At 45.8% G+C, this 24,210-nt stretch overlaps 1 protein-coding gene across 3 annotated transcripts in view; it reads left to right on the top strand.

The window, feature by feature from the left end:
• Positions 1-24,210, top strand: part of LOC106566649 (solute carrier family 12 member 5) — a 115,695-nt gene that overhangs the window by 46,075 nt on the left and 45,410 nt on the right. For all 3 annotated transcript variants that reach the window (XM_045693034.1, XM_014134884.2, XM_014134883.2), the window contains exons 2-3: positions 17,569-17,672; positions 18,004-18,147. In XM_045693034.1, coding sequence (XP_045548990.1) covers positions 17,569-17,672; positions 18,004-18,147 — 248 coding nt within the window. The remainder of the gene's footprint in view (positions 1-17,568; positions 17,673-18,003; positions 18,148-24,210) is intronic.

The following is a 24,210-nucleotide window of genomic DNA, read 5'->3' as shown; positions in this document are numbered from 1 at the left end:
ATCACTATTAATTTATAGACGTTGACAGGCCACGTCATTACAAGAGCAAGAGTGTCAACATGGTTTAGAGGCTGGAGATGGCTTAGGCTGGACGGAGAAAGAGAGAGGGAGAGGGAGGAAGAGAAAGAGAGAGAAAGAATGAGAGAGAGAATGAGAGAGAGGGGGGAGAAGAAGAGAGAGAAGGAGAGAGAGAGAGAGAGAGAGAATGAGAGAGAGAATGAGTGAGAAAGAGAGAATGAGCGAGAAAGAGAGAATGAGCGAGAAAGAGAGAGATAGAGAGAGAGACACAGAGAGAGAAAGGGAGAGAGGAAGGCTTAGAGAGAGAGCGTACAGCAGTTCTGAACTGTGTGTCCAGGGTTTGAAAGAGTATTGGCGGAGGTTAAATCAGCAGCCAGGCTGTGGGATGTTTGCATGCTTGACCTCGGTGTTGGGTAATCCCCCTGCCTCTGCCATCCCATCGAAGATTATACATTTCAGATACATGGTGCTCATGTTGGGAGACTGGGGCTCACTGCTCAAAGTGTAGAGGGAAAATCATGCATCAGAAAATATGGCATAGAGGAAAATATACATACACCCATACATATACATGGACACGCATGCGTTCATACACATACATGCATACATTCATAGATTTTTAAACTGTGGTGGATTACTGTATTTTAAGGTGGTATTACAATGGGAATAAAAAGCATCAACTGCACTGATATGATGGCAGGTAGCCTAGCAGTTAAGAGCTTTGGGCCAGTAACCGAAAGGTTGCTAATTTGAATCCCCAAGCAGACTAGGTGCTCTTGAGCAAGGCATAAGAGTCTCTGCTAAATCAGTGGTTCCCAAGTAGGGGTAATAGAACCCCTGCAGGTACTTGGCCTATCCACAGGGGTACTTGAGAAGACTCATGAGACCATAGTGTTACTGGTAAAATGCACATGAGGGGGTACTTCAGGGGTACCTGGGCAGAGCAACATTCAGCTGGTGGTACAGTAAATGAAAATGGTTGGGAACTACTGTCCTAAATGACTAATATGTTCATCAAAGCAGTGAGATTGGGGCATGTTTTTGGTCTTAATCCATGTGAAAGAGAGCACTGCTTTATATTCAGGGAGCATTAGGTTCAGGTATGGATTGACTGTATAGGTTCAACAATGCAGCTAAATGTTGTAATCCTCGGTGCAACTCAAACTACATGAAAATTAAATGTTTGCTTATCCAATTTGGCAGGTAATGCGTCTTTAGGGAAATGTTCCAAGTTTCAAAGGATTACTGTGCGGTGTGAGAGCAATTTGGTTGCTATTTGACTTTGTCTCCTTGCTTTTAAGATTAGAGTATTATGCTGTTGGAGCTCCCGATACAGAAACACAACTGACTGAGCTATTATGACCAGCCCGTAGCTAATGCTACATGTTCATCATCAGAAATGTATTTACAAATAAATCACTATTCTTCACAGTGCAGTCAATGTGCAGTCGTGGGAGCACACTTTTGGCCTTACCCTCAATTTTCTAGTAGAAGGTTTGTTTTGGCTCATATCAAGAGTAAGTTCTGGATAAGAGCGTCTGCTAAATGACTTAAATGTAAATGTTAAATGTAAGTTAGAGGAGGTGTCAGATTCTGAAGAGGAAGTGCACATTGTCTCTGTCCCTGCTGAGGGTGCTGACTTGGGCCACAGGGCACTTATTTATTTAGTAAATTTCCTGAATAGATAATCCACTGCCAGGGGGAAAGGGTACAGCATGTTACTGTTAGAATACATCAACATTGACAGGACTAGCCCTGGATGGCTACAAACAAGACAGAGCCCCATCCAGCTGCTCAGGGCCAATGCAGGCCTAACTTGACTTGAGATGTTCTTTGTGCTCAACTAGAGTGTTCCAGTGGATGATTTACACAAAACGTTATCAGCTGTTTCAAATGTACTGTCTCTCAGTCCAAGCTGCTTTAGAATGCATGTATTACCCGACCTTACCCCGGCCCAACTGTAGCTCATGGGTATGGATGAGCTCCACTTAACCTCTATGGTTCATTCATTCAGCACCTCCTAATATCTGAGAACAAGCTGAAGAAAAGATGCACCACTTCGGCTGCACATGAATAGTGATTCTGCAGCTGTCTGATCACATCAGTGTTGTTCACAGGTTTGACTGATAAACAGTGAGGCAGGCTTTGCATGTAAATGAAGAAGGAAGCAGACTGGTACTGAGCAGGATTTGTGATGCACCCATTCTGTTCTATTGTTCTGTTCTAGATAATACCGTTCAAGTAGATTCCTTCTGTAGCTAATTTAACTAACAATTGTGAATGGCTGATCTTTTGACTGGTCTTTTAGTTAGTATCTCTCCACAGAGACCACCAGTGTAACTTTATGAAAGAGACAAAAGATTTATTGCTGTTTTCACAGCCCTATCCCCCAGACTCCTCTCTTCTCTCTCCATCCAATCAATGAAGGGCTGTGTCTCTTCTGCTGCTTGGCACTCTCCCAACAAGTGTGTTGGCTCATCTACTCAGGTACTGTTGTGTTTCAGTGTTTTAAAACACCACAGGGATTAAGGTCTTGTGTTTGTGTGGTTTTCTGCTTGTCTCTATACTGATGTGATTATCTACACCGGATATATTACACAGATTACAACAAATGGACAATGCCTTGACGCGGTGTCACAATCGTAAGCATTTTCAACCTCTCCCTGAACCAGTCTGTAATACCTACATGTTTCAAGCAGACCACCATAGTCCCTGTGCCCAAGAACACCAAGGTAACCTTTCTAAATTACTATCGCCCCGTAGCACTCACATCTGTAGCCATGAAATGCTTTCAAAGGCTGGTCATGGCTCACATCAACACCATTATCCCAGACAAAGGAGCTGATAGTGGACTACAAGAAACTGAGGGCCAAGCATGCCCCCATCCACATCGATGGGACTGTAGGGTCGAGAGCTTCAAGTTCCTCGGTGTCCACATCACTAAGGAATTAACATGGTCCACACACACCAACACAATTGTGAAGAAGGGATGACAATGCCTCTTCCCCCTCAGGAGGCTGAAAAGATTTGATATGGGCCTTCAGATCCTCAAAAAGTTCTACAGCTGCACTATTGAGAGCATCTTGACTGGCTGCATCACTGCTTGGTATGGCACTACTTGGCATCCGATCGCAAGGCACTACAGTGGGTGGTGCATACGGCCCATTACGTAACTGGGGCCGAGATCCATGCCATCCGGGACCTCTATACCAGGCGGTGTCAAGAGGAAGGTCCTAAAAACTGTCAAAGACTCCAGCCACCCAAGTCACAGACTGTTCTCTTTGCTACCGCAAGGCAAGCGGTACCGATCGGACAAGTCTGGAACCAACAGGACCCTGAACAGCTTCTACACCCAAGCCATAAGATAGCTACATAGTTAGTTAAATAGTTAACCAAGTAGCTACCTGGACTATCTGCATTGACCCTCTTTGCACTAACTCTATTGACTCATCACATACGCTGCTGCTACTGTTAATTATTTATCTGGTTGCCTAGTCACTTTACCCCTACCTATACAATAAATTTAGAAAGTATTCACACCCCTTGATTTTTTAAACATTTTGTTATGTTATAGCCTGAATTTAAAATGGTTTAAATTCAGATTTTGTGTCACTGGCCTATACAGTGTCAAAGTGAAATTATATTTTTCGAAATGTACACTATGCAATACACTAATACACTATTCAAACCCTTTGTTATGGCAAGCCTAAATATGTTCAGGAGTATGAATTTGCTTAACAAATCACGTAAGTTGCATGGACTTACTCACTCTGTGTGCAATAATAGTGTTTAACATGACTTTATTATGACCAGCTCCTGTCTGTACCCCACACATACAATTATCTGTTAGGTCACTCAGTCAATCAGTGAATTTCAAACACTGATTCAACCACAAAGACCAGGGAGGTTTTCAATGCCTCGCAAAGAAGGGCACCTATTGGTAGATGGGTAAAAATGTGATGGGAAAAGCTAAGGTGTCACGTCCTGACCAGTAAAAGGGGTTATTTGTCATTGTAGTTTGGTCAGGGCGTGGCAGGGGGTGTTCGTTTTGTGTGTTTTGGGTTCTATGTTTTCTATTTCTATGTTGGGTTTTTGGTAGGACCTCCAATTAGAGGCAGCTGGTTGTCGTTGTCTTTAATTGGAGGCCATATTTAGTTGAGGTTTGTTTCACTTGTGTTTTGTGGGTGGTTATTTCCTGTATAGTCTGTGCACCTTATGGGACTGTTTCATCGTACGTTTATTTTATTTAAGTGTTATCTTTAAATAAATTAAGTATGAGCACTTTACCCGCTTCGCATTGGTCCTATCCTTACGACGCCCATGACATAAGGATGGATCAACAACGTTGTAGTTACACCACAATACTAACCTAATTGACAGAGTGAAAATAAGAAAGCCTGGCCAGAATAAAAATATTAATGCATCCTGTTTGCAACAAGGCTCTAAAGTAATACTGTAAAAGATGTGGCAAAGCAATTAACTTTTTGTCCTGAATACAAAGTGTTATGTTTGTGGCAAATCCAATACAACACATTACTGAGTAACACTCTTCATATTTTCAAACATAGTGGTGGCTGCATCATGTTATGCGATGCTTGTAATCATTAAGGACTGGGGAGTTTTTAAGGATAAAAAAATAAACAGAATGGAGCTAAGCACAGGCAAATTCCTAGAGGTAAACCTGGTTCAGTCTGCTTTCCACCAGACACTGGGAGATGAATTCCTAAAACACAAGGCCAAATCTAACTGGAGTTGCTTACCAAGAAGACAGTGAATGTTCCTGCGTGGCAGGGTTAGTTTGACTGAAATCTGCTATTGAAAATGGTTGTCTAGCAATGATCAACAACCAATTTGACAGAACTTGAAGAACTTTGAAAAGAATAATGGGCAAGTTTTGCACAAACCAGGTGTGGAAAGCTCTTAAAGACTTATCCAGAAAGACTCACAGCTGTAATCAATGCCAAAGGCGCTTCTACAAAGTATTGACTCAGGGGTTTGATATTTAACATGTGACAAATACATTTTGATTTTATTATATTTTTTATTTGAGATGGGCGTTTATGTTTTTCATTATATTCATGTTAGCTGACGGTGAAAGTATTGGATTTTCTGTTTTGTTATTTCAGTCAGTTTGTGCATAGTTAATGCTTTAAACATCATTGGGAGATAGGACTGGATAGTGTCAGCGAGCGAGCTGAGGACCCACAACCACACTGCAGGGACCTTTAGAGGCAAAGGAAGGGAAAGTGGTCTTAAGACTATGAAGCCTCATCCTTAGTGGGTGCATTAATCAAAATGTGCTGTGGCACCAAGGACTCAGAGGACACGTTGTACGAGGGGACCATTATATGAGCTCACACACTGTAGTCTTAATTAAATAGAATGTATAGTCACACACACCTCTCACTAAACAGCCTCCTTCTCTAGTATTTTCTCCCTCTCTCCATGTTCTACTGTGGAGGTAGAGAGTGATCTTTGAGCAACTTTCAGGACCAATTAGGGTTAATTGCCTTGCGCAAGGTCACATCAACATATTTTTAACCTAGTCGGCTCAGGGATTCAAACCAGCAACCTTTGTGTTACTGGCCCAATGCTCGTAATCACTAGACTACCTGCCACCCTGTTATGCAGTGCAGCAGAGCTGAGTGGGAGAATCAGTTCACAACTAAAGTGTGTGGATGTCCTTTCCTGGCGAGATCAATATTGTAGGTAAAGGATGAACAGGGAGACTGTATGTAAATCTGACAGAGGTCAAATCGATCTACCTCGCACCCCCCTAGACGCACACACACACGCACACACATGCACACACACACCATACACACACACACACACACACACGCACACACACACACAGAGAGATAGAACAGGAAGGGAGACTCTTTCTAACAACACATTCTCTCTTTCTCGATTTCTTAACTCAATAACAATCTATGTCATTTACGATAATTGTATGATTAATAACTCCAGCAACAATATGTTTAGAGAGCAATTTGAATGCCAAACAGAGCATGCACATAAATAAAAATCCATCTTTAAAAAGCTTTGAGATCCTATGAAGAAGCACTAGCTACATACTGTAAATGCAATTCATGGCCCATTTCTATGAAGCACCAAGACAGGGACTAATTCATTACATGCACTTGGATAGGTCAATATAAACTAATAAAGCAGAATAAACTGCTGTGCACATTCCGAGGCCATGCCTGCTGATTAAACGATCCGGGCTGTGGTTAACTTCACTAAGGTAGGGGGCAGCATTCGGAATTTTGGATGGAAAGCGTGCCCAAATTAAACTGCCTGCTACTCAGGCCCAGATGCTAGGATATGCATATAATATATATATTTGGATAGAAAACACTCTACAGTTTCCAAAACTGTTAAAATAATGTCTGTGAGTATAACAGAACTGATATGGCAGGCGAAATCCTGAGGGAGATACAGCACTTTCAATGAGTGGACAGTGGACATTTCCAGACGTGTCCAGCGTGTGATCGGGAGTGCGCCTTTCTTGTTTCTCCTTTTCTATTGACAAAGCTTTTGTCCGGTTAAAATATTATTGATTATTTATGACAAAACAACCTGAGGATTGATTTTAAGCATCGTTTGACTTGTTTCTACTAACTTTTATTGTACTTTTTTGACTTTTCGTCTGGATGTTGAGAGCGCACTTTGTGCCTTTGGATTACTGAACTAAACACACCAACAAAACAGAGATTTTTGGACATAAAGAGGGACATTATCGAACAAAACAAACATTTATTGTGTAACATGGAGTCCTGGGAGTGCCGCCAGATGAAGATCATCAAAGGTAAGTGATTAATTTAATCACTATTTCTGACTTTTGTGAGTCCTCTCCTTGGCTGGAAAATGTCTGTATGGTGTTTTGTGGCTAGGCGCTGTCCTAACATAATAGCATTGTGTGCTTTCGCCGTAAAGCCTTTTTGAAATCTGACACAGAGGCTGGATTAACAAGACGTTTATCTTTAATCCTATGTGTAACACTTGTATCTTTCATCAATGTTTATGATGAGTATTTCTGTAATTTGATTTGGCTCTCTGCAATTTCACCAGATGTTATTTGAGACAATGCATTACTGAACATAACGCGCCAATTTAAACTGAGGTTTTTGGACATAAAAAGGGACTTTATTGAACAAAACAAACATTTATTGTGTAACATGGAGTCCTGGGAGTGACACCAGATGAAGATCATCAAAGGTTAGTGATTCATTTAATTGCTATTTCTGACTTTCGTGAGTCCTCTCCTTGGCTGGAAAATGTCTGTATGGTTTCTTGTGGCTAGGCGCTGTCCTAACATAATCGCATGGTGTGCTTTCGCCGTAAAGCCTTTTTGAAATCGGACACTGTGGTTGGATTAACAAGAAGTGTATCTTTAAAATGGTGTATAATACTTGTATGTTTGAGGAATTTTAATTTTGGGATTTCTGTTGTTTGAATTTGGCGCCTTGCAATTTCACTGGCTGTTGTCGAGGTCCCACTGATACCAGAGAGGTTAATGATATGAGCCGCTCTATCTGCTCCCCAATGGGCATCTCTCATACTGGGTCATCCCGCCAAAGGTAAATTAAGAAACTTTCATGGCTAATGTATTTTTACATACAGGACTACAGTACAGTATGCATGCTTGCCATGAATGTGATCAGAACAACGGTCAGGTGTACATACTGCTTAAAACCTCTCTGGGCTAGGCGGGACGAATTCGTCCCACCTACGCAACAGCCAGTTGAATCCCGTGGCGCGATTTTCAAATACCTTAGAAATGCTATTACTTCAATTTCTCAAACATATGACTATTTTACAGCATTTTAAAGACAAGACTCTCGTTAATCTAACCACACTGTCCGATTTCAAAAAGGCTTTACAACGAAAGCAAAACATTAGATTATGTCAGCAGAGTACCCAGCCAGAAATAATCAGACACCCATTTTTCAAGCTAGCATATAATGTCACAAAAACCCAGAAGACAGCTAAATGCTGCACTAACCTTTGATGATCTTCATCAGATGACACACCTAGGACATTATGTTATACAATACATGCATGTTTTGTTCAATCAAGTTCATATTTATATCAAAAACCAGCTTTTACATTAGCATGTGACGTTCAGAACTAGCATACCCCCCGCAAACTTCCGGGGAATTTACTAACAATTTACTAAATTACTCACGATAAACGTTCACAAAAAACATAACAATTATTTTAAGAATTATAGATACAGAACTCCTTTGTGCAATCGAGGTGTCCGATTTTAAAATAGCTTTTCGGTGAAAGCACATTTTGCAATATTCTCAGTAGATAGCCCAGCCATCACGGCTAGCCATTTAGACACCCACCAAGTTTAGCCCTGACCAAAGTCAGATTTACTATTACAAAAGTTTGATTACCTTTGTTGTCTTCGTCAGAATGCACTCCCAGGACTGCTACTTCAATAACAAATGTTGGTTTGGTCCAAAATAATCCATCGTTATATCCAAATAGCGGCGTTTTGTTCGTGCGTTCCAGACACTATCCGAAATGGTAAATCAGGGTCGCGAGCATGGCGCAATTCGTGACAAAAAAAATCTAAATATTCCATTACCGTACTTCGAAGCATGTCAACCGCTGTTTAAAATCCATTTTTATGCCATTTTTCTCGTAAAAAAAGCGATAATATTACGACCGGGAATCTGCGTTTAGGTAAACAGAGGAAAGAAAACAAAGCATGGGGTCGACGCGGGCATGAGGCTGAGTCTCACAGTACTGTGACCAGCCACTACCCAAACGCGCTACTTTTTTTCAACCAGAGCCTGCAAAGCCACGATTCAGCTTTTTGCCGCCTTCTGAGAGCCCATTGGAGCCGTAGGAAGTGTCACGTAACAGCAGAGATCCTTTGTAATGGATAGAGATGGCAAAGAAGGCCAAGAAATGGTCAGACAGGGTACTCAGGTTTTGACCTGCCATTTGAGTTCTGTTATACTCACAGACACCATTCAAACAGTTTTAGAAACTTTGGAGTGTTTTCTATCCAAAGCCAATAATTATATGCATATTCTAGTTACTGGGCAGGAGTAGTAACCAGATTAAATCGGGTATGTTTTTTATCCAGCCGTGTCAATACTGCCCCCTAGCCCTAACAGGATAATAAGTGTAAGGAGTGCGTACTGGTGGCAGAGAAGTCAGACGCAGTAGAGAAAAAACGGTGTTTCCAAATGGCGCAGTTCAATAACAAAAAACCCCACCGGAAAACAGAACAATCAAAATAATGGGTACATAACCCGACGCACACCAGGACAGATGTGCACAAGCACTTACAATAAACAATCACTGACAAGGACATGAGGGGGAACAGAGGGTTAAATACACAACATGTAATTGAATGGGATTGGAACCAGGTGTGATGGAAGACAAGACAAAACCAAAGGAAAAAGAAAAGAGGATCAGCGATGGCTAGAAGGTTGGTAACTTCGACTGACGAACACTGCCTGAACAAGGATAGGGACCAACTTCGGGAGGGCGAGGCGCAGGGCGATCCGGACGAAGACGGTGGAACTCCTGCAGCATAGATGGGTCCAACATGTCCTTGACCGGAACCCAGCACCTCTCCTCCGAGCCGTACCCCTCCCACTCCACGAGATACGGAAGGCCCCTTGCCCCAATGTGGGGGCGGAGGAACCTCCGTCACCTCAGACTCCTGGAGCGGGCCAGCCACCACCGGCCTGAGGAGAGATACATGGAACGAGGGGTTAATACGGTAATCGGGTGGAAGCTGTCACCTTTAACAAACCTCGTTCACTCTTCTCAGGACTTTAAATGGCCCCACAAACCGCGGACCCAGCTTCCGGCAGGGCAGACGGAGGGGCAGGTTTCAGGTGGCGATCTGCTTTCCTCTTTTGACGCGTCACGGCCTGCTGAAGGTGGACACGGACAGCTTCCGATGTCTCCTCCTCACACCTGAACCAGTCGTCCACCGCAGGAACCTTGGTCTGACCCTGATGCCAAGGCGCCAGAACCGGCTGGAACCCCAGTACGCACTGGAAGGGAGAGAGGTTAGTGAAGGAGTGGCGGAGCGAGTTCTGTGCCATCTCGGCCCAGGGCACGAATGCCGCCCACTCCCCCGGCCGGTCCTGGCAATAGGACCGCAGAAACCTACCCACATCCTGGTTCACTCTCTCCACCTGCCCATTACTCTCGGGGTGAAACCCTGAAGTAAGACTGATCGAGACCCCCAGACGTTCCATGAACGCCTTCCAGACCCTAGATGTGAACTGGGGACCCCGATCAGACTCTATATCCTCAGGCACCCCGTAGTGCCCGAAGACGTGTGTAAACAAGGCCTCTGCAGTCTGTAGGGCCGTAGGGAGACCGGGCAGAGGGAGGAGACGACAGGACTTAGAGAAACGATCCACAACGACCAGGATCGCGGTGTTACCCTGTGAGAGTGGAAGATCAGTCAGAAAATCCACCGACAGGTGCGACCAATGCCGCTGTGGAACGGGTAAGGGGTGTAGCTTACCTCTGGGCAGGTGCCTCGAAGCCTTACACTGGGCGCACACCGAGCAGGAGGAAACATAAACCCTCACGTCCTTAGCCAAGGTAGGCCCCCAGTACCTCCCGCTCAAACAGCGCACTGTCCGACCGATCCCAGGATGACCAGAGGAGGGTGACGTGTGGGCTCAATAGATCAACCGGTCACGAACAGCAGACGGGACATACAGACGCCCAGCGGGACACTGGACGGGATCAGGCTCTGCACGCAACGCCTGCTCAATGTCCGTGTCTAGCTCCCACACTACCGGTGCCACCAGGCAGGAGGAAGGAAGTATGGGAGTGGGATCCATGGGCCGCTCCTCTGTGTCATACAGCCGGGACAATGCGTCTGCCTTAACGTTCTGGGAGCCTGGTCTGTAGGAAAGGGTAAACATAAAATGGGTGAAAAACATGGCCCACCTTGCCTGGCGAGGGTTCAGTCTCCTCGCTGCCCGGATGTACTCCAGATTGTGGTGGTCAGTCCAGATGAGAAAAGGGTGTCTAGCCCCCTCAAGCCAATGTCTCCATGCCTCCAAAGCCTTGACGACATCCAACAGCTCCCAGTCCCCCACGTCATAGTTTCGCTCCGCCGGGCTGAGCTTCTTCGAGAAGAAGGCACAGGAGCGGAGCTTCGGTGGCATACCCGAGCACTGAGAGAGCACGGCTCCTATCCCAGCCTCAGACGCGTCCACCTCCACTATGAACGCCAAAGAGGGATCCGGATGGGCCAACACAGGAGCCGAGGTAAACAGAGCCCTTAGGTGACTAAAGGCCATGTCCACCTCAGCTGACCACTGCAAGCGTACCGGCCTCCCTTCAGCAGTGAGGTAATGGGAGCCGCTACCTGACCAAAGCCCCGGATAAATCTCTGGTAGTAGTTGGCAAACCCTAAGAACCGCTGCACCTCCTTTACCGTGGTGGTAGTCGGCCAATTACGCACAGCTGAAATGCGGTCACTCTCCATCTCCACCCCTGAGGTGGAAATGCGATACCCTAGGAAGGAGACAGACTGTTGGAAGAACAGGCACTTCTCAGCCTTGACATACAGGTCATGCTCCAACAGGCGACCAAGCACCCTGCCCACCAGGGACACATGCTCGGCGCATGTAGCGGAGTATATCAAGATGTCATCAATATACACCACCACAACCTGCCCGTGCAGGTCCCTGAAAATCTCGTCAACAAAGGCTTGGAAGACTGATGGCGCTTTCATCAACCCATACGGCATGACAAGGTACTCATAGTGTCCTGAGGTAGTACTGAAAGCCGTCTTCCACTCGTCTCCCTCCCGGATACGCACCAGGTTATAAGGGCTCCTGAGATCTAGTTTGGTGAAGAAGCGCCCCGTGCATTGTCTCAATCGCTGTAGCTATGAGCGGTAGCGCGTAACTATACCTCACAGTAATCTGATTCAGACCCCGATAGTCAATACACGGGCGCAGACCTCCCTCCTTCACAAAAAAGAAACTCGAGGAGACGGGTGAAGTGGAGGACCGAATGTACCCCTGACGCAGGGATTTGGAGACATATGTTTCCATAGTCTCCGCCTGTGAGAGGATATACGTGACTCCTGGGAAGTGCAGCGTCTACCAGGAGATTTATCGCACAATCGCCCCATCGATGAGGTGGTAATTGAGTCGTCATCTTTTTAGAGAAGGCGAGAGCCAAATCGGCATATTCAGGGGGAATGCGTACGGTGGAGACCTGGTCTGGACTCTCCACCGTAGTAGCACCAACGGAAACCCCTAAACACCTACCTGAGCACTCTCGCGACCACCCCGTGAGAGCCCTCTGTGGCAAAGAAACAGTGGGGTTATGACAAGCTAACCAGGGTAGGCCCAGCACCACGGGAAATGCAGGAGAGTCGATAAGGAAGAGACTAATTCTCTCCTTGAGACCCCCCTGCGTCACCATGCCCAAAGGAGCGGTGACCTCCCTAATCAACCCTGACCCTAATGGTCGACGATCTAAGGCGTGAACGTGGAAAGGCACAGCCACGGGAACAATGGGGATCCCTATACTATAGGCTAACGCTCTATCAATAAAATTCCCAGCCACGCCTGAATCGACAAGCGCCTTATGCTGAGAATGCGGGGAAAACTCAGGGAAAGTGACATACACAAACATATGTGCAACAGAGGGCTCTGGGTGAGAATGGTGCCGGCTCACCTGGGGTGACGTCAGAGCGCCCTGCCTGCTGCCTCGATCTCCAGAGGAACCAACCCGGCACCAACCGGCAGTGTGACCTCTGCAGCCACAGATGGTGCACGAGCTGGAACCCCCTCCGGTCTCCCTGCGCACCGCCCCTCCCAGTTCCATGGGTATCGGAGAGGGAGTGCAGGAGGATGGAACCACCAGACCCCGATCAGAACGTCCGTGGGTAGCCAGCAGATTGTCCAGCCGGATGGACAGGTCCACCAGCTGGTCGAACGTGAGGGTGGTGTCTCTGCAGGCCAACTCCCGACGGACGTCCTCGCGCAGACTGCAGCAGTAATGGTCGATCAGGGTCCTGTCGCTCCGTCCCGCGCCGGCAGCCAGGGTCCTAACTCCAGGGCGAACTCTTGGGCACTCCTCGTCTCCTGCCTCAGATGGAAGAGGCGCTCGCCCGGAAACGGTGGGTGAACTCCTGAAACTGTTCCAATGCCGAATCTCCCTCTCTCCACACGGCGTTGGCCCACTCCAGTGCTTTCCCGGTGAGGCACGAGACGAGGGTGGACACCCTCTCACGGCCCGATGGAGCCGGGTGGATGGTGGCCAGGTATAGGTCTAGTTGAAGAAGGAACCCCTGGCAGTTCGCAGCCATCCGTCGTATACCTGGGGCAGTCAGAGACAAATCCCACTGGGACCAGGAGGAAGAGGGGCGCTCAGAGGAGACCCCGGTTGTGCTGATGGAGGCGCTGGAAGAACTCCCTGTCTCTCTCAGCTGTCCATAGTCTGGACAACGCGGTCCATGGCGGTGCCAAGATGGTGGAGCATTGCTGCGTGCTCCCAGACGCGCTCCTCCACCCATATACCCGGGGTACCTGCTCCTGCTGACTCCATAGTCGGTCGGTGATTCTGTAAGGACTGCGTACTGGTGGCAGAGAAGTCAGACGCAGGAGAACAAAAACTGTGTTTCCAAACGGCGCAGTTCAATAACAAAAAAAACCCCACCGGAAAACAGAACAATCAAAATAATGGGTACATAACCCGACGCACACCAGGACAGACGTGCACAAGCACTTACAATAAACAATCACCGACAAGGACATGAGGGGGAACAGAGGGTTAAATACACAACATGTAATTGAATGGGATTGGAACCAGGTGTGATGGAAGACAAGACAAAACCAAATTAAAATGAAAAGAGGATCAGCGATGGTGTCACGCCCTGACCTTAGAGAGATGTTTATTTTCCTCTAGTTTGGTTAGGTCAGGGTGTGATGTGGGGTGGGCAATCTAGTTTGTCTATTTCTTTGTGTTGAGCCAAGTATGGTTTCTAATCAGAGGCAGCTGTCTATCGTTGTCTCTGATTATGAATCATACTTAGGCAGCCCTTTTTTCCACTTTTAGCTGTGGGATCTTGTTTTTGTGTAGCTGCCTTTGAGCATCCCCAGAACGTCACGTTTTCGTTTTTCTCCTGTTTGTTGTTTTGGTGAGTTTCATTTTCATTTCAAAGATGTTGAATTCCATGCACGCTGCGCCTTGGTTTATTTATGATCGGGAGTTCGAAGATAGCGATCATGACAGAAGATCCCACCACAAGAAAGCCAAGCAGCGTGCGCTTACTGGGAAGACGAGCTGGACCGGGGAGAACCAACATCGACGGAAGCACAAGAGGCAGCCCCCCAAAATATTTTGGGGGGGGGCACACGGGGAGTTTGGCAGAGTCAGGGTGGAGACCTGAGCCAACTCCCCGTGCTTACCGTGGGGAGCGAGTGACGAGGCAAGCACCGTGTTATGCGATGATGCGCACTATGTCGCCAGTGCACATTCACAGGCCGGAGCGATCTGTGCCCTCACCCTGCAGTTGTCGAGCTAGGTTGAGCATCCAGCAAAGACGGGTTGTGCCAGCCATACAGTATACCCTGTGCCAGCTCTGCGCACCCGGTCTCCAGTACGTCTCCTCAGTCCGGTGAGACCGGTTCCAGCTCCACGTAGGAAGCCTCCAGTGATGATCCATGGTCCGAAGCCTCCAGTGATGATCCATGGCACGAAGCCTCCAGTGATGATCTATGGCCCGGAGCCTGTAGTGATGATCCATGGCACGAAGCCTCCAGTGATTATCCATGGCCCGGAGCCTCCAGTGATAATCCATGGCAAGAAGCCTGTAGGGATGATCCATGGCCTGGAGCCTGTAGAGATGATCCATGGCACGAAACCTCCAGTGATAATCCATGGCCCGGAGCCTCAAGTGATAATCCATGGCAAGAAGCCTGTAAGTATGATCCAGCCCGGAGCCTGTAGGGATGATCCATGGCACGAAGCCTCCAGTGATAATCCATGGCACGAAGCCTCAAGTGATAATCCATGGCAAGAAGCCTGTAGGGATGATCCATGGCCCAGAGCCTGTACGGATGATCCATGGCACGAAGCCTCCAGTGATAATCCATGGCACGAAGCCTCAAGTGATAATCCATGGCAAGAAGCCTGTAGGGAGGATCCATGGCCCAGAGCCTGTACGGATGATCCATGGCACGAAGCCTCCAGTGATAATCTATGGCGTGGAGCCTGTAGTGATGATCCATGGCACGGAGCCTGCAGCGACGGAGTCCGCACCTTTGGGGGGGGTACTGTCACGCCCTGACCTTAGAGAGACATTTATTTTCCTCTAGTTTGGTTAGGTCAGGGTGTGATGTGGGGTGGGCAATCTAGTTTGTCTATTTCTTTGTGTTGAGCCAAGTATGGTTTCTAATCAGAGGCAGCTGTCTATCGTTGTCTCTGATTAGGAATCATACTTAGGCAGCCCTTTTTTCCACCTTTAGCTGTGGGATCTTGTTTTTGTGTAGCTGCCTTTGAGCAGCCCCAGAACGTCACATTTTCGTTTTTCTCCTGTTTGTTGTTTAGGTGAGTTTCATTTTCATTTCAAAGATGTGGAATTCCATGCACGCTGCGACTTGGTTTATTTATGATCGGGAGTTCGAAGATAGCGATCGTGACAGATGGTTAGAAGGTTGGTGACTTGGACTGCCGAACGCCGACCAAACAAGTAGAGGGACCAACTTCGGCGGAAGTCATGACAATAAGCTGAAAATGTTATCTAGCATACATGGTGCTATCCAGATCCATAAAGTATAGGGGTTCTACAAATATAGGATACAGAAGGAAACTAATCCTGCAACAACAGGACATTTGAATTACTATGTGGATTATAGTTAATGGACATTTTTGAAAAATCAAGTCTGAAATTTCGAAGTGGAAATTACACATTTCAGAAGTCTTTTTAAACCTCAAATACACTACACAATTTTTTCTGCATTGCAGGAAAGTTCTTCTGCAACAGGGTGATCAAATTAATATCCTCCATCTGTACCTAGCATGATCATAGTGTAAATGCTTATTAGACAAAATATGTCAATACGGGCAGTCCCATGACATGCCATGCTTTGTGAGACATTCCAAGACTTCGATCTTACATAACCTATTCACCATATTCTGTATTATACTGACTTTTACAAACACGTCTACATAATTCTGAATCATTGAATGTACAGTTTTGTTACATAACACAGAACACAGCAGTAAGCTCCATGTAAATCACATAGAAGAAGAAATATAGTGCAGCTTGTTACCAAAGAGCCAGAGCTATATAGGCCATAAACTGCTAATTCACTGCACTCCCTGTGCTCAGAGTAGGATGAAGCCCCCCCCCCCCCCATCTTAGATTTGTGCCTTAGGGCAGCTTCTAACCAGAGCCCTGTACTGTTGGCTGATGTGGTTGGTTTGGCTTTAATGTAATGCAGCACACACACTGCATGTCCTGTGCTAGTTTTGGTGTGCAGCGATATGCCAGGTTGACTGTGCTGTGCTGTGTGTTCTAGTGATGGCTGGTGTGGTCGATCGTTGTGTGCTGCCTGGCTGCCTGGCGCTGATGCACTGCAGTGGATCTTTAGTATTCCTCTCCTGCCTTCTGAGAAGGGTCTCCTCTGGGACTGGAGCAGAGCCAGTGCCCATATCTACCACTGCTCTCTCTTTCTCTCTCTCTCTCTCTCTTTCTCTCTCTCTTTCTCTCTCTCTCTCTCTCTCTTCCTTCCTTCCCTCCCTCTCTCTGTCCCTCCCTTCATGCTATTAATAGGCCCTGCGCACAGAGTCTGTGTCAGGCAGCTGACAGGGGCCTCAGTCAGAACCTCGTGCCAGGCTGGAGAGGGGACAGGGCAGGCAATCCAAAAAGTATCGATTGGACGACTTGGCTTGTTTGTATGTGTGTGTGTGTGTGAACCGCTTAAGTACCCCTCTATATTCCTTAACAGTGAAATAACACCTAATATCTAAATCACACTGATGTTTGACTTTCTATGAAGTTCTCTGTGTGATATGATAAATATTCACCAAGATGATGAATACACACAATTTAGAATCTCTGGTTCCATTTGTCATTCCCAGCATGAACCCTTCCCACACAAAGCCTGTATAGATCCATCTAAAGAGAGCATTTCCTGGCTCTAGCGACTACCCCATGTGTGCTAACATAATTCAACCCTGAACGATGAATCATTTCTCCAAGCTAACATCATTTATTAACAAACAACACATTCATATTAATCGAAATACAATCATTTCACTGCTCCTGTTAAAACAACCTGGGTCTGTCATTAAAACTACATATTGAGAAAGTCATTTTTCAGTGTTACCAATGTCTGTGTTTCACAAACATTCATATTAATTAAATATTTTCCCCATTTGAATCAACATCTCTCTTTTAAGGATTATTTGTGTGTGTGTGTGTGTGTGTGTGTGTGTGTGTGTGTGTGTGTGTGTGTGTGTGTGTGTGTGTGTGTGTGTTTCTCTGTTAACCCTTGGGGTGCTGTCTGTGTGTTGCAGGCGATGGGAACCCCAAGGAGAGCAGTCCCTTCATCAACAGCAGCAGTGCCAGCGACGTGGAGAAGAGCCAGCAGTACGATGGCAAGAACATGGCCCTGTTTGAGGTCTGTAACATGAGGCTCCTTCACTTGCTTACCTATAATTACACTATAATTAAATAGTAATGATCTAGTAATTATAAAATTGCTTTGTTCCATTGGTTTCGGTGAAACAAGCACCTACAGTATACACGAAGCCTTGCTTACTTACTTACCATCTGACAGCAGGTGGGTTGAATTCTTTGAAATAAGAACTGGCTTAATCATATAGTTTCTCAGTTGTCAATATCAGCTGAGAGGACTGTAAAATTCAATATTACCTGCATGTTTCCTACTGTGTTTTGTCCTCTGGTATAGTGATATGGTGTTTCTGTCCACTTTTCTCTCTGTCCTGCAGGAGGAGATGGACAACAGTCCTATGGTGTCGTCCATACTTAGCAGTCTGGCAAACTATTCCAACCTGCCTCAGGGCAGCAAAGAGCACGAGGAGGCCGAGAATGAGGAGGGGGCGGCACCATCCAAAAAAAAACCTGCTGTCAAGGTACTCCATCGAATCTAACTAAAGTCTTGTCCTAAACATAAACATTAGCTGAAGTTTGACTTGATCTGAGGTGGCAGAGTGTATCCCTCCCAGGTCTCCATCCTCCACCTGGATGAAAAGAGGGCCTGGAAAGGATGTTATTGATGACACTGTCTGCCATGTTTAGGCCTGGATAGAACGTTATTGATGACGCTGTCAGCCATGTTTAGGCCTGGACAGGACGTAATTGATGACGCTGTCGGCCATGTTTAGGCCTGGACAGGATGTTATTGATGACGCTGTCGGCCATGTTTAGGCCTGGACAGGATGTTATTGATGACGCTGTCGGCCATGTTTAGGCCTGGACAGGACGTTATTGATGACGCTGTCGGCCATGTTTGGGCCTGGACAGGATGTTATTGATGACGCTGTCGGCCATGTTTAGGCCTGGACAGGACGTTATTGATGACGCTGTCGGCCATGTTTAGGCCTGGACAGGACGTAATTGATGACGCTGTCGGCCATGTTTAGGCCTGGACAGGATGTTATTGATGACGCTGTCGGCCATGTTTAGGCCTGGACAGGACGCTATTGATGACGCTGTCGGCCATGTTTAGGCCTGGACAGGACGCTATTGATGACGCTGTCGGCCATGTTTAGGCCTGGACAGGACGTTATTGATGACGCTGTCGGCCATGTTTAGGCCTGGACAGGACGCTATTGATGACGCTGTCGGCCATGTTTAGGGCTGGACAGGACGTTATTGATGACGCTGTCGGCCATGTTTATGCCTGGACAGGACGTTATTGATGACGCTGTCGGCCATGTTTAGGCCTGGACAGGACATTATTGATGGCTGTGCACGCTGTCCTTTTCCTTCCCCGCCAATTCACAGCCATTTAGTAATTTATCGGGCCTGAACAGGGCTGGTTGACGTTTGTTGCCATGAATCTTGTCCTGGAGGCAGAACTGAGCCATTTCCCCTTAGAAAGGCTAGCTGCAAATTCAAAATTGGCTATATTGTAAGAATTCATAATTAGCTCTTTGGTCTTAATTAAAGTTTATTGGTAGGCATTATGGTTCGTCAGTGTGGTTAAGGTTAGGTTTAAGATTAGGTTGCATCACATCCGGCCGTGATTGGTAGTCCCATAGGGCGGTGCACAATTGACCCAGCGTCATCCGGGTTTGGCCAGGGTAGGCTGTCATTGTAAATAAGAATTTGTTCTTAACTGACTTGCATAGTTAAATAAAGGTTCCAGGTTTAAAATCTAATTTTATGACTTTGTGGCTGTGCAAGCTAGTCACCACTTTGCAGAGCTGCATCCAGAACAAGATTCATGATGAAAAATGCTAACCTGCCTGAGCAGGGCCACATTAGGCCTGTTATCCAGCACATGTGCAGTGGAGCATAACCCTGATACAACAAGCTGCTCTCTCAGCCTGTCTTGTTACTCTGATACAACAAGCTGCTCTCTCAGCCTGTCTTGTTACCCTGATACAACAAGCTGCTCTCTCAGCCTGTCTTGTTACCCTGATACAACAAGCTTCTCTCTCGGCCTGTCTTGTTACACTGATACAACAAGCTTCTCTCTCAGCCTGTCTTGTTACACTGATACAACAAGCTGCTCTCTTGGCCTGTCTTGTTACACTGATACAACAAGCTGCTCTCTTGGCCTGTCTTGTTACCCTGATACAACAAGCTTCTCTCTTGGCCTGTCTTGTTACACTGATACAACAAGCTGCTCTCTCAGCCTGTCTTGTTACCCTGATACAACAAGCTTCTCTCTCAGCCTGTCTTGTTACCCTGATACAACAAGCTGCTCTCTCAGCCTGTCTTGTTACCCTGATACAACAAGCTGCTCTCTCAGCCTGTCTTGTTACCCTGATACAACAAGCTGCTCTCTCAGCCTGTCTTGTTACACTGATACAAATCAAATCAAATTGTATTTGCCACAATCTTCATAAACAACAGGTGTAGACTAACAGTGACATGCTTACTTACGGGCCCTTCCCAACAATGCAGAGAGAAAAAAATTGAAGTAATAGAAAAATTTAAAAAATAATAACACCAGGAATAAATACACAATGAGTAAGGATAACTTGGCTATATACATGGGGTACCAGTACCGAGTCCATGAGCAGGAGTACGAGGTAATTGAGGTAGATATGTACATATAGGTAGGGATAAAGTGACTAGGCAACAGGATACATTACAAACAGAAGCAGCAGTGCATGTGATAAGTCAAAAGAGTTCATGCAAAAAGGGTCAATGTAGATAGTCCAGGTAGCTATTGGTTAACTATTTAACAAACTATTCAGGAGTCTTACGGCTTGGGTGTAGTAGCTGTTCAGGGTCCTGTTGGTTCCAGACTTGGTGCATCAGTACCGCTTGCCGTGTGGTAGCAGAGAGAACAGTCTATGACTTGGGTGGCTGGAGTCTTTGACAATTTTTAATGCCTTCCTCTGACACCGCCTGATATAGCAACCTGGTCTCAGAGCACTTCGTATTATTCTGTACGTAACTACTCCATTTAGTATTACATGTTACGTTTCGTATGGTATATATTAATTTGTGGATGTCCATCACCGATTTTGTACAGTATGTTACGAATTACAATTCGTATTATATGTTACGAATTTGCAAGATGTACAATAAGTTACGATTCTGCAAAATGTATGAAATCTTACTAATTCTAGCTAGGTGGCTAATGTTAGTTAGCTGGCTAATGTCAGCTAGGCTAGGGGTTAGGGTTAAGGTTAAATTTAGGAGTTAGGTTAAAGGGTTAAGGTTAGGGTTAGGGTTAGGGTAAGGGGAATGGTTAGCTAAAAGGGTTAAGATTAGGGTTAGGGTTAAGGGAAGAGTTAGCTAACATGCTAAGTAATTGCAAAGTAGCTCAAAAGTAATAAGTTGTTGAAAAGTTGCTAATTAGCTAAAATGCTCAAGTTGCCGTGATGAGATTCGAAATTGCAACCTTCAAGTTGCTAGACCTTTGCATTATATGCAAACCTATCCACCCCGACCAACCACCCTACTTTTGTATTTTCCTTGTAACCATCTGTGTTGTGTAACCATACCAAACATAACATATCACACTAATTTCAGTGTCTCAGATTTACGTTTACTATGTTAAGTCTAGTCTATGAGAGCAGGCTGTGTAAAGAGGTTCTGGACGGCAGGGAGCTCTGCTGCAGTGATGTACTGGGCCATATGCACTACCCTCTGTAGCGTCTTGTGGTGGGATGCCAAGCAGTTGCCATATACAACAAGCTGCTCTCTCATCCTGTCGTTACCCCGATACAACAAGCTGCTCTCTTGGCTTGTCGTTACCCTGATACAACAAGCTGCTCTCTTGGCCTGTCTTGTTACCCTGATACAACAAACTGCTCTCTTGGCCTGTCTTGTTACACTGATACAACAAGCTGCTCTCTCAGCCTGTCTTGTTACCCTGATACAACAAGCTGCTCTCTCGGCCTGTCTTGTTACCTTGATACCACAAGCTGCTCTCTCAGCCTGTCTTGTTACCCTGATACAACAAGCTGCTCTCTCAGCCTGTCTTGTTACCCTGATACAACAAGCTGCTCTCTTGGCCTGTCTTGTTACCCTGATACAACAAGCTGCTCTCTTGGCCTGTCGTTACCCTGATACAACAAGCTGCTCTCTTGGCCTGTCTTGTTACCCTGATACAACAAGCTGCTCTCTTGGCCTGTCGTTACCCCGATACAACAAGCTGCTCTCTCGTCCTGTCGTTACCCCGATACAACAAGCTGCTCTCTCGTCCTGTCGTTACCCCTATACAACAAGCTGCTCTCTTGGCCTGTCGTTACCCCGATACAACAAGCTGCTCTCTCGTCCTGTCGTTACCCCTATACAACAAGCTGCTCTCTTGGCCTGTCTTGTTACCCCGATACAACAAGCTGCTCTCTTGGCCTGTCTTGTTACCCCGATACAACAAGCTGATCTCTTGGCCTGTCTTGTTACCCTGATACAACAAGCTGCTCTCTCATCCTGTCTTGTTACCCTGGTCTGAGGCAGGTTACTGCATCATTCCCCTCCACTCTTCTTCTTGTTATCTGCATTTCATTTGACAGCTTCTTCCAGCCAAGAGGCCAAAAGAGGCTGATATGAGAGAATTCTAAACGGGTAGTAGATATTAACCTGAGAGGATGGGATAATGTTTTATTTTTTATCTTAGACAAGATGAGGAGTAGCATCATACCAGCCTTACTCAATCACCTGACTACAATTCCTCTCATGCTGTGAAATTGGGACACATGATCACATGGCATGGTAACTGGTCTGACAGGTTATTTTAGAGGTGGTTTGTGTTATCTTTAGCATCAGTCAAATTGATAGGAATGATTGTTCTGCAAAGAAAAAACATGACAGGATACTTTTTACAATTTAATGAAGATTGATGCATAAAAATGTGCATTTATTAGTCCATTTGTAGTTTAGCACTTGAGGACTCATACAACAGGTAGAGTTTTGTGTACTGTTTACTTCAGTAGTGTTCTCTACAGCAGTGGTTCTCAACCCTCGTCCTGGGGACCTAAAGGGGAAACATTTTGTTTTTACCCTTGCACCAACACACCTTTCAAATGACCAGCTTCAGCTTGTTCATGATTAATTATTTGAATCAGCTTTGTTTGTACATGGGCAAAAATAAAAATGTGCACCACGTTAGGTCCCCAGGACCAGGGTTGAGGAACACTGCTCTACAGTGAGAGAGACAGGCTGCCGTGGAGCCTGTCACTGAATGCTAAGTAATTCCGTATATGGTGAGGCGAGGCTCCTATTGTGATGAGTCACCTGGAGGATCTGAGGTCCAAGGGCAAAACCTGAGGTAGACAGTCTGTCAGAGTGGCCCTGCAGTAGGCTACCTCTCACTGGCTCTCCCCTGTGGCTCTGCAGAACCCTTGGGGCTAAGACATCTCTCTCTACATACAGATTTCAATTTCCTTCCCATGTCTCGTCTCCTCCCTGGACTCCACAGAATTTAAATGAGGAGCTTCAGACACTTAATTGGAGTGTCAGGAAGACAAGCAAGGACTAAGAGGACAAATAATTGCTTGTACCTCTACTTGTACTGTCTTATAAGACGATGTCATTGTTGTCATTGTTGCCACTATTGGATATGACCAAAACCCTGTTTCATAGGCGACTGGAATTTAAACTGACTTTCCAATCTTATCCTAGAATAAATTGCATTTAAAAGTAATAAAAAAGTCTAATAAATTGTAAATCCTGCACTACCATAATGTGTTAGTAATGTTCCGTACAGGTATTAGCTACTGGAGGTCTGGTCACAAGTGGAGTCCTATGGCAGATCCAATCCCATTGAACTCAATAGCTGAAAGCTATGTCTAATCAAGGGTAGCGTTTTGAGAACGACACTGTGACATTGTTGGGATAATTACATTTTCTCCCACATACATAGCTAGACAGAAAGAAAGAAATTAATGAAAGGGTCCTTCTCCCTGGCAACAGGACAACTGTGCTAGTCATTAGCTAAATGGGCTGACAGCGATAGAGGACATTGGGTTTGGGCAGCCAGAGCTAGTATCCTAGAGCCACTTCCACCTGCATGAATAGAAGAGTGTGAAAGTAAGTTTCTACTACTTAACTATGATATCACATATATGGATTATTTTCTCTCTGTGTAGTTCGACACAGAGGAATATCTGCTGCCTGAATTTCAGCTTAATTGCCTCAGAAGAAAAGCTTTCAGTCATGGACGGACAGAATCGCTCGCCAAAATAATGAAGAAAAGGAAAAGCGTTATCTTCCTGCTACCATTCAAATAAGTTAATGGGGAGGAGATGTATCCATTTTGACTGAATAAAGAGCTTGTCATTCTCTCTTCATATTATTACTGTCTCTTTGTGATGGGATAGAGGAGGGCCTGTGAGCTTCTGATGAGTCTGTACTGTATTTCAGTATGATGAGTGCAGAATGAGTCTGTACTGTATTTCAGTATGATGAGTGCAGAATGAGTCTGTACTGTATTTCAGTATGATGAGTGCAGAATGAGTCTGTACTGTATTTCAGTATGATGAGTGCAGAATGAGTCTGTACTGTATTTC

Source organism: Salmo salar, chromosome ssa13, assembly GCF_905237065.1.
Source record: "Salmo salar chromosome ssa13, Ssal_v3.1, whole genome shotgun sequence".
Classification (NCBI taxonomy): domain Eukaryota; kingdom Metazoa; phylum Chordata; class Actinopteri; order Salmoniformes; family Salmonidae; genus Salmo; species Salmo salar.
Note: the sequence above shows the minus strand (reverse complement) of the source record. Positions and strands in the feature narration are given on the sequence as shown.